This window comes from Phalaenopsis equestris, unplaced genomic scaffold (assembly GCF_001263595.1).
Source record: "Phalaenopsis equestris unplaced genomic scaffold, ASM126359v1 Scaffold000002, whole genome shotgun sequence".
NCBI classification, from domain to species: Eukaryota; Viridiplantae; Streptophyta; class Magnoliopsida; order Asparagales; family Orchidaceae; genus Phalaenopsis; species Phalaenopsis equestris.
In genome coordinates this window covers 51,625,658-51,637,532 of record NW_018164444.1, presented here as the reverse complement: position 1 = coordinate 51,637,532, position 11,875 = coordinate 51,625,658, and the positions used below count along the sequence as shown (strand labels likewise).

Sequence of the window (11,875 nt, the reverse complement as noted above, 5' to 3'; positions counted from 1 at the left end):
GTGTGGGGGGGGGCCCGCCGTTGCCGCCGGTGGTTCATCAGACCGCAACATTGAGAAGTTTGTGGATGAAATCAGGAAATGGGTGGCCTCTGAGTTAGCCGCCGGGAAGCTCCATTAGGGCTCGCCGGTGGTGGCATCATGGGATTGAGGCACATGTCTGACTCAATAATTTTATTAATCGAATTAAATGTATTTTTATTTTTATTTTTAATTTTTTTGGTGGCTAGATATTGTAATGGATTACTTAAATGCTTCTGTCCCAACGGGGCAGAAATTAAAAAAAATGAACCCTTCGCGTATATCTTGGATTTGATAATTTTGGTTTTTTCAAGCTTTTTATTTAAATAAAATAAAATAAAATTTAGACACATATCACTTAATTCTTATGTTTTTACATGGCTGATACTTTAATTTTATTTTTTATGCATGCCATTAAGTTCATCATATTCATACATGTGAAGATGTATTTTAATTAATTAAAGCCTAAAATAATGAAATGTAAATATATAAAAATTGGGTGGCATGTATGTAAAAACAAGGTGACTTTTTTTTTTCTTTTTTATCATTTATGTACGGCACATCTTAGCTTTCAAAAATTTAATTGTGCTGTGTGGAGGTACATTGGGGGGTCACACAAACAGTTAAACGAAATCGAAATAAAACATAACCGTGTTTTATGTGGAATGCGCTAAGAGGCAAAAATTCTGATTTTGCTATGACTGCATAGGTTACAAAATTTTAATGGTCCTTAAATAGCCAAAAGCAATATTATTATACATGTGGCATGTGAGTATCGCCAGCCAAGTGACAAAAAAATGATGAAACCCGGCTGTTGTGAATAAAAGACGACGATATGGGTCATGTGCCTACCACTAATCTCTATTAACGTACTGAACGACATTCGCGAATGGATGCCGCAACCAAGTCTAAGAAAATGAGAAAATCTATATTGGACTAAAAAATAAGCCTTAAAAAAACAACGTTTAATATTCCATCAAAGATATTGTGGCCATCACTCCTTGTTGTGCGTTTTATTATTAGATATAAGAGATTTTATATTCTATTTATTTTATTTTGTAAATAAATTCTTATTAGTTTCTCCATTATCTTTTAAATTTATGGTATTATTAGTTTTAGTAACAAATGTGTTTTCATTATTAATTTATAAAATTTTATAGATGCATTTTAAATTTTCATTAATATAATTGAAAGATATTCAAAATTTTAATAAATATAAAAATCATTACAATTATTTATAATGATAAATTTATTATTTTGATAATTTTATTACCGATATAAACAAAAAAAAGGTTTAAGGTTTACACTAAAGGAATTTAGGCTTTTTTCGACTGTCAAAATCTGTCGGTTATGATGAGAAAAATCATTGTTTTTAATCTCAACAATAGTTTATCGACGGTTTTAAGTTTGTAAGTAAAACATTTGTCGGCAATTCCAAAATCCATCGATATTCCGACAGTATAAATGTACCGACGTCTATTTAACGATTTAATGTCATAGTTTTTTTTTTTTTTGAGAAAATTCGAGTCGTCGGTAATCGTTAGTTCGCATAACTGAAGGTTCTTCCACCAGCAATAGTGATCATACATGTCATAAAATTGTCGTATTTGTTAGTTTTTTTGAAGCAATTGAAACAGATAAAACCATCGATTATGCTTCATTTTTATAACCGATGAGTTAACTGTCGGAAAAGTGTCGCACAAGTCGTTTTTTTACGCAAGTAAAATAAGTCACCAGTTCCAAAATGGAAAATCACTTCAAAATCTAATTTGCATTGTCAAAATGAGAGTTGCAGGAATGAAATTTAGATTTTTATGTGAATTTCCATCTTGAAACTGACAAATTAGATTTTGAGTTAATTTTCATTATGATTGTGTACTGGACGACACAATAAACAATAAACACCGTCATCAACGTACTGAACGACACCACCACCATCAATCGTAACAGTGTAATCTATGCAATCGTAACAAAAAATTAAATTTATTGTGGTGATGGTTGGTGGATGTGGTGGTGTCATGGTCATGTTTGGTGGCGGTAGTGGTGTCATGGCCGCGATTGATGGTGGTGGCGGTGTCGTGGCTGATGACGGTAGTGGTGTCGTGGTTGTGACTGTTGGAGGTGTTGGCGCGTTAGCTGAGACTGGAGACGGTGTCGGTGTTGTGGTCTTCGTACCACCACGCCCACGGCTTCATCTGCTGATGAACGGGGGACTACCCCACCCTAGTTGTACTCATTCCCAACTAGATTTTAGGATTTACTTCCTAACATACCATATAGTTTTTAGGATTTAACTTCAAATTTTTTAATAAGCAATAAAATTAATTTAAAAGTTTTTCCAGTATTTTTAGAAGTTTATGAATTATCATTTGGTCAGAGAGATTCTAAGATAAAAATGTTGTGATGGAATATTAAACGTTGTTTTTTTAAGGCTTATTTTTTAGTCCAATATAGATTTTCTCATTTTCTTAGACTTGGTTGCGGCATCCATTCGCGAATGTCGTTCAGTACGTTAATAGGGATGCAAATGCAGTGTGTGGTGTACGTTTAGTGAGTTTGTGAATATTTTTTTCCTCTCTTCCCTTCAACAGTTCTATATCTTTCACATCATCATCAAAAATGATTAATCAGTAGAATTAGCACTTATATGACAATACTCAAAATCAGCTTACACACTATAAATACTATTAATATTTTAATAATTTAATTTAATCTACTTGAAAAATAATAGCCATTTGTAATCATACAGGACTACCTTAAGTCCTTACATTATTTACTAAATTTTAATGAGTATATTCCATGATCAAATGCTTAACTGCTATTTATATCACTTATTTTACAAATTTAAATAAAGTTAAAATAAAAAAAAAGTATAATTTAGCACTTAAAGTGCTTCTTAAAGGTTAAAATATTGAGCAAAGCATATGAATAAGTTGGTAGAGAATCTCCTCCCAAAATAGGAGGCCTAAATTGAATGCACACTATATATAACGACTAATTTCCTATCTAATTCACCCTTTAAGTGTTGACCCTAGCTAGCAGTCTTAATATATATATATATATATATATATATATAAAAATAATAACTGCTATATATATAGGTATATATTGAAAGTGGATTTAAAAAGATACATGTGCTTCTATCCTCCTTGGAGGAGGAAAGAAATTCATCTCCATGATAATATCATTACGAGTGTCTGTATGTATCTATCTACGCATTCACATAAAACGAGCCAAGGTGGTGTTGACGATATAATCAGCGATTAGTTTATTCATCTTCTGCGTGGGGTGCATGGAATCCCAAAACACATACTTGCTCGCATCTTTGCATGTTAATGGAAACTTGCAGAAGTAGCCCATTTCCAACCGCCCGCTGGCACCACAACAACCTACTTCCGCCACTTCAAACCCTTCAGACAACAAAATAAATTATAATTAATCACGGCAATTACATTCCTTTAAAAAAAAAATAGAATAAGAACTCACCGTAAGAAGATGGACTTTTGAGAACTGCGTCGAAGAAATCATAAATGTTGCTATAAACCAGGCTGATGTCCGGCTTTTCCTTGTCAAGCTTATCCATCAAAATATTCAACTTGGAGTTGAAGTCTCGTGCTACCCTGTTGTAGTCCTGCTTGCACTCGTCAGACAGAGACGGCGGGAAGTTGATTGAGCGCTCCAGCGGGAGACAGCCCATGGGCGGCAGCCCGGTGAGGTCAATCTTCCGAGCTCCCAGGGCATAGATCTCTTCCACAAACCTCCCTGCGATTCCGATGAGGAAGTTCTGGTACTCATCCACAGTGAAAGTTGAAGACCTGCCGGGCACCGCATAGTAGTTCTCCAAAAAATCGTTGGTCCCCATGCTTATGATGTACAGACCCTCCCTTATCGTCTCCGTCGCCTTCGCCTCCCCTTGATAGCTCCGCAGCTTCCCTATGTAATCCTTAAAGTATTCCAGCTGCTTCCACAGCGGAATGGCAGACTGGGAGGAGTAAAAACTTCAGTTTGATTCGGTTTCTTTTAAAAATCATATCTTTTTTAGTTTCTAATATTGAATTATAAATTGTAGATCAACTGCCGGGCGACAGCTCGGCATAACCATGGCCATATTGAGCTGTCGCCCGGCAGTTAGGTGGAAGAAGATATTGTTAAATGAGTTACGCACGGCGACGTTGGAAGTGGCGTAGTCGTAGCCGGAGGCAGCAGAGGCAAAGCAGACGGCGTGGGCGAAGTCCTTGATGGCGTAAGATGGATCGAGATAAGGTGGAACTGTGGGGGAGAGGTTGAAGGCTTGGGAGATGAAGTCCGTGGCCAGTCGACCGTTGGAGAATCTTCCCGTCGCCTTTCCACCGTCAAAGTCGCGGCCGTAGGGCGCGTAGTTGGACTTCACGACAGTGTTGATGAAATTGTTGTTGCCGGAGTCCACGGTGGAGTCGCCGAACACGATGATCACCGGGACCTTCCCCGCGCAAGAGCGAAGCAGTAGAAGATGGAGCAAACAGAGCACGCCCAAACACCTCTGCTGCATCTTCACTGCGCTTCTTTGATTGGGAAGGGGGAGCTGCGCAGCGGTTTCAGGTTGGCTATCTGAAGACGAAGAAAGCTTATTTTGTAATGATTGTATTGTTTGGTGATCTGAATGCGGAAATTTAGCTGATATTTATACCAACTTATTTTGTTTCATTATTTTATTTTTTTTGTTTTGGTGGAGTGACATTTCAGCATTTCTTGAGCCAAACTATTGAAGCCTCTAGAAAGTACTGAGTGTAGCGAGTAGTGAGTTAATTCTGTGAAGTATTCAAATTTGCTAACTAATCCAGATAAATTATCAGCATGATGCTCGAGGTGAGATTCATCGGCTGAGAAGAAAAAAATGAGAAATTTAACCTATTTATAGATTTCAAGTGCTCTAGAAGGTGGCCGATCGAAAATCATCAGTTGATCGAGGGAATACCGATTGACTTATACTCTGCCCAGCTATCAAACGTTGCCGAGACATAAGATGTCATCACGAGTCGACACATAGTCAGCTAGCTACAACTTGAAAGAGAGCAAAATCAATTGATATGCTCTAGCAACAAGTAGACCCAAATAAGTTAAGCCGACTGATCCAATAGCATGCCGATCAAAGTCTTAGGCTCACAACACGTTGTCAATATTAGGTATTGATATGTAAAGCCGGTTTTTAACTTCAATTATGAATATGGCGTCAGTATCAGTTATAAATTCTAAAAGACGTCAGTAATGATTATGATTATGAAAGACGTCAAAAAAGGTAACAACTATTCTGTAATACCTCCAATAAAATTTAAAAAATTAATGACTTGTGACGTCTCATTAAAGTGGGGGTAAAAATGTAACTAATCAAGAGACTCTTATTGATGCGTGCTGGAAAATTCGCGGTGGTAGAGTAATAGATTATCATCTTAGCGTTACACGAGGATTCAACACACACTAAGATGAAAATGAATCAACCTGCGATGGCACCAGAAGTTTTTATGTAGAAAACCTGTAAAGGGAAAAAACAACGGGGCCTGACCCAGTTATAAAAATCCAATATAAGTTGATGATTACAGAGACCCCTTGTCCCACAAACAAGAAAGGGTTGTTAGCTTTCCAAGTTACAAAGTCGACTGACGACGTTCAATCAGCGGTAGTCGACGGTGGTTGACGGTGATCGACGATAGTCGACGACAATCGATGACTGTCGGTGGTGGTCGACGGAGGTTCACGGTGGTCGATGATAGTCGATGACGGTCGGCGGTGGTCGACGAAGGTCAGTGGTGATCGTGCCGGCGGTCGACAGAGGTCGGCGATGGTCGCCGACGATCGGTGGTGGTCGATGAAGGTAGACGATGACAGTGATGATGTTGGAGTAGAGCTCCTTCTCAAAGCTTTAAGTTATTTCTCAAGCCTTCTCCCTTTCATGTAAGGGGTGGGGCTCTATTTTTAGTGTTTTGGGTGCAATTAATGCAAGAATATGAACCATTTTGATCAGACGGTCTGGAGAGTTTCCCTCGATCAGATGGTGTTTGACGGACATTTGAGTGCCTTAACGATGTCAGAATTGAGCAATCTTGGGCTCGTTTGATTTGTCTTGTCCAGACGCTCAATTCGACTATGAACTCGCTGAATTCGACATTTGTTTGATCTTTCAATTGTGTCAGGAAATCTTCCAAGAATGATTTAATCATTTGATATGGGCTCGATTTGACTTAGATTTGACTAACTTTGATATCATTAGATTTGTTGACAACGACTTTATGTATGCTTAAAAATACAAGAATATACAAGAATTTGATACTACTGTGATACTACTGTTAGAAGATTTAATTCCCCGGCAACGACGCCAAAAACTTGACAGCAACTTTATATATGCTTAAAAATACAAGAATTTGATACTGCTGATAGAAAATTTAATTCCCCGGTAACGGCGTCAAAAACTTGACAGCGGTTATAGATTCGATAAAGATGTATATAAAATATTCAATAATTGCAAAGTCACACTTATCAATGCAAGTATACGTATCACTCAAGTAATACAGAGCTCTAATGGAGTCTTGGACATCGATCCCACAAGGAGTAATATTAGAGGCTACGAACTAAGATTTTAGAAAATCAATACTTAATCACAACAATATAGTTCAAATTGCTTATCTGTCACTAATAGACAATTGAAATAAATATGTAATTTTAATAACTCTTAAATAACTAATTATACTAATAAAGTTTCTAATGTGAAGCTCAATATACAAGAAAGCATTCTTCTCATTGTCAAGAAATTTAAGTGAATGAATAAATTGAATCAATTCAAATTATATTGTGTCAAATAGAAGCATACTTATTCTTTACCCTTTGGACCAGGCATAAAGAACATTGACTAATCCTATGCTTGGTTACTGAATCTATGGTTAGGATGGGTCTAAAATCTCCAATTCTACGCCCGATAATTTTTATTTCCTTATTTATTTGCACCCAACTTTCAAGGGCTTTGACCTCCCTGAATCTTGGATGTAATCTTCATTTTAGTTGTAAAACTCAACATATTTTAACAAATCAATTGGCCAGATTGAAAGTAAATTAAGATCAAAGTGAAACGATCATCACAACTTCTTTAACATTCTCAAGGCTCAACCAATTCAAATCATCATTTCACAAAATCTCAAGACAAAGAGAAAGACAGAGGAAACTACTCAGAACTCATTGAGAAGATACGACAAAACTCAGAATTTATATATAAAAGCAAATTCATACAAACTACAATAAGTAAATACCACTTATATCTAATTCCTCCCCAAGAAAACTCCTCGAAGTTCCTCTGAATCTCTTCCTTTCTTTACAGTACACAGAATTCTTCTTCGAAGCTGCAAGGAGGAAGAAATCTCTCACTTTCCCTCCACTCCTACAATCTCTCGAAGAATTCCTCACAATCTAACCCTAAATTAAACTTTCTACACTCTAGACACTCTCTACTTCCTCCCCTCACACTTCAATTATTGGCCAAAAGTTTCTCTTAAAGTTGTAGAAGAGTTTTCCTAAGAGTTGCCTAAGCATCTCCTAAAAAATCATCCACATTCAATGCACCTGTTGAGATAACCACCGATCTCGCCGTTGGCGGCCTTGAGGGCGCCGTCGGCAGCCTTCTGGAATATTTGATTCTGAACTCTCGGGAAAAACCCGCCGTTGGCGCCTTAGTTCAAATCTTCATATTTTGGTCCTTTTCGCTCCAAATTCGCTCTTTTTTGCATCTTTTGCTCCGATGACCATAATTCAACATACGTGCAACAAAACATCAAAAATACCTTTCTTTAAAGTACAATATCATCAAAATCAGTGTAAAATAGGTATGAAAATCTCAACATATTTTCCTTTGGTCATTTGTCTCATCGAGTTGGTCAGTTTGATTAAAACTTTCCTGAAACCCTAAACCCTAGATGAACTTTTATTAAGATTTGAATATTTTTTGCTAAAAATATAGCCTCGAGATTCGTGCCAGATGATGAAAATTTATTGGTAGCGTATTAGTTATCCCTTATTTTTGGGTGAGACCATTTTTTTTTCTCGTCCAAAAATATTAAAATCCATAGACTTCATTTTTGTAGGAATAAAAAATATAGATATACTTTATTACTATGAGCGTGCAAATAAAATTATTAATTATTCCTATTAAAAAAGTATACTGAGCCTATCTCAATTGGTGAGCTTTTTTTACCATTTGTAAGTGGTGGGGGTTTGAATCCTAGGGTGTTCAAATCTCATAAAAAAAAAATTTACCAGGCCAAAACCTGACCCGCACCCAGTGGGCCAAGCACACGTGACTCGGCCGGCCAAGCGAGACCCAATGGGCTGATTCCGGGAGCCAAAAATCGAACCCGCGAGAGTTGGGAATCCGAAGCATTAATAGAATAAATGGAGAATCACATATGTGAACAGTTTTTTTTAATAAGATTAGTTTTTTTTACGAGCTATGGTTATTTATTTATTTATTTTTTTTAATGACCAGCTATTTTTTTTAATGAGGTGTCATTTTTTTTAAATGAGCTGCCATTTTTTTTAACGAGTTGTCAATTTTTTTTAATTTTATGTCTCATATCATGCCAATAAATAGAGACATTTGATGAGGGGAAAAATCACAAGTGAGGAGGAAAAGAAAATCATCCTGCGTTGCGGAGAATAATTGCAGCGGAGAGTTGCGGCGGAGAAGAGTTGCAACAGAGCAAAGAATTGCGGCGAGGCGGAGAGTTGAGGCAAAGTGTTGCGGCACAGAGTTGTGGTGACATGTGGCAAAGAAGCAACGTGGTACAACATCACGACAAAGCGTTGCGATAAAGAGTTGCGGTGAAACAAAGATTTGCAGCGGAGAGTTGCAACGAGGTGGAGAGTTGTCATAAGTCATAAGTCAAAATTTATAAGTCATAACTGATAATTCATAAATCATAAGTCATAAGTCATAATTCGTAAGTTGTAAGTCATAAGTCAAAAGTCGTAAGTCATAAGTCATAAGTCGTAAGTCATAATTCATATAAGTCATAAGTCATAAGTCATAAGTAATAAATTATAATTAATAAGTCATAAGTCATAAGTCATATGCCATAAGTAAGTCATAAGTCATAAGTCAAAATTCATATGTCATAGGTCATATGTCATAAGTCACAAGTTATAAGTCATAAGTCATAAATCATAAGACATAAGTCATTAGTCATAAGTCATAGTTCAAAAGTCATAATTCATAATTCGTAAGTCATAAGTCATAAGTCACAATTCATAAGTCATAAGTCATAAGTCAAAATTCATATGTCATAGGTCATATGTCATAAGTCACAAGTTATAAGTCATAAGTCATAAATCATAAGACATAAGTCATTAGTCATAAGTCATAGTTCAAAAGTCATAATTCATAATTCGTAAGTCATAAGTCATAATTTATAAGTCATAAGTCATAAATCAAAATGCATAAGTCATAAGTTATGTCATAATTCATAAGTTATAATTCATAACTCATAAGTCATAATTAATAATTCATAAATAAAAAATCATAATTAATAATTCGTAATTCATAATTCATTATTCATAATTTGTAAGTCATAAGTCATAATTCATAAGTCATAAATCATAAGTCATAATTTGTAAGTCATAAAATTAAAAATTCATAATTCATAATTCATAATTCCAAAATCATAAGTCATAATTCACAAGTCATTAGTCATAATTCATAAGTCATAAGTCATAAGTCATATATCATAAGTCAAAATTCGTAAGTCATAAGCCATAAGTCTAACATCATAAGTCATAATTTATAAGTTATAAGTCATAAGTCATAAGACATAATTCATAAGTCATAAGTCAATAGTCATAATTCATAAGTCATAATTCATAAGTCACAAGTCATAAGTCATAATTCATAAGTCATAAGTCATTGGTCATAACTCATAAGTCATAAGACATAATTCATAAGTCATAAGACATAAATCATAAGTCATAAGTCATAAGTCAAAATTACAAGTCATAAGTCATAATTCATAAGTTAGATGTCGTAAGTCACAAGTCATAAGTCGTAAGTGATAAGTCATAAGTCGTAAGTCACAAGACATAATTCGTAAGTCATCATGTCATAAGGCTTAAGTCGTAATTCATAAGTCATAAGTCATAAGTTATAATTCAAAAGTCATAATTCATAAGTCATAAGTCATATGTCATCAGTCATAAGTTATAATTCAAAAGTCATAAGTAGTAATTCATAAGTCATAAATCATAAGTCATAAGTCATAATTCATAAGTCTTAAGTGATAATTAAAAAATCGTAAGTCATAAGTCAAAAGTCATAAGTGATAAGCCATAAGTCATAATTCAGAAGTCATAAGTCAAAATTCATGTCATAAGTGATAAGTCATAATTCACTTGGGTTTAGGGTCATAATTTGCAAAACATAAGTCATAAGTTATAAATCATAATTCATAAGACATAAGTCATTAGTCATAATTCATAATTCATAAGTCATAATTCATAATTCATAAGTCATAATTCATAATTCATAAGACACAAGTCTTAATTCATAAGCCATAAGTCATAAGTCGTAAGTCATAAGTCATAAGTCGTAAGTCATACGTCAAAATTTGTAAATCATAAGTCATAATTCATAAGTCATAATTCACAAGTCATAAGTCATAAGTCATAAGTCATAATTCATAATTCATAATTCATAATTGACAAGTCATAAATCATAATTCATAAGTCATAAGTCATAATTCGTAAGTCATAAAATTCATAACTCATATTCATAATTCATAAGCCATAAGTCATAAAATGTAAGTCATAAGTCATAATTCATAAGTCATAAGTCATATGCCATAAGTCAAAATTCGAAAGTCATAATTCATATGTCATAATTCATAAGTCATAAATCATAAGTCCATAAATCATAAGAGTCATAAATCATAAGTCATAATTCATAAGTCATAAGTCATAAGACATAATTCATAAGTCATAAGTCAAAATTGATAAGTCTTAAGTTATTAGTCAAAAGTCATAATTCATACGTCATAAGTCATTAGTCTTAGTTAATAAGACATTATTCTTAATTCATAAGTCATAAGTCATATGTAATAAGTAATAAATCATAAGTCGTATTTCATAAGTCATACTTAACTCATAAGTCATAAGTCACATTAATTTATAAGTCATATGTTTTAAGTCGTAATTTATAAATCATAAGTCATAAGTCATAAGTCAAAAGTCAAAAGTCTTGAGTCATAATTCATTAGTCATAAGTCATAAATCATAAGTCATAATTCATAATTCATAATTCGTAAGTGCTAATTCATAATTCATAAGTCAGAAGTCATAATTCTTAAGTCATAATTCATAATTCATATGTCATAATTCATAGTTCTTAAGTCATAAGTCGTAATTCATAATTCGTAATACATAATTCATAAGTCATAAGTCAAAATTCATAATTCATAAGCATAAGTCATAATTCATAAGTCATAATCCTAAGTCATTAGTTATAAGTCATAATTCATAAGTCATAAGTGATAAGTCGTTAGTCTCAAGAAGAATCCCTATAGGATTACTTGGCTTTAGGATTGACCCTGGGTGTTGACTTGGAACTAGGGTACACCATATCTTCACAATACATTAATCCATGGTTCATTTAGAACGGATATCTATCCAATTCTATGTGAAATGCCTAATTTGGTATTTCGCCCCGAGATTACCTAACTGCCCTTAGGACCCAAATTTGACTAATATTCCCAAATTTTTGCCAAAATACCCAAAATTGATTAAAATCCATTTCGAACACTTTGAATACATCCAAATTAATCAAAACTTCCAAAAATGACCAAATTACCAAGAT

At 34.3% G+C, this 11,875-nt stretch overlaps 2 protein-coding genes across 2 annotated transcripts in view; one reads left to right on the top strand and one right to left on the bottom strand.

Moving 5' to 3' along the window:
* Positions 1 to 303, top strand: part of LOC110032328 (limonoid UDP-glucosyltransferase-like) — a gene marked incomplete in the record, with an annotated part of 1,783 nt that extends 1,480 nt beyond the window's left edge. Inside the window, 1 exon segment of the mRNA XM_020735922.1 lies at positions 15 to 303. Within this exon segment, the coding sequence (XP_020591581.1) occupies positions 15 to 118 (104 nt within the window).
* Positions 304 to 3,218: 2,915 nt separating this feature from the next.
* On the bottom strand, positions 3,219 to 4,581 carry LOC110038316 (GDSL esterase/lipase At2g04570-like). Its single transcript, XM_020743122.1, has 3 exons — positions 4,184 to 4,581; positions 3,505 to 4,000; positions 3,219 to 3,428 (listed from the first exon to the last, which is right to left on the bottom strand). The coding sequence occupies exons 1-3, from the start codon at positions 4,544 to 4,546 to the stop codon at positions 3,238 to 3,240; spliced, it is 1,050 nt and encodes a 349-aa protein (XP_020598781.1). The 5' UTR covers positions 4,547 to 4,581; the 3' UTR covers positions 3,219 to 3,237.
* Between the last annotated feature and the right edge of the window lie 7,294 nt (positions 4,582 to 11,875).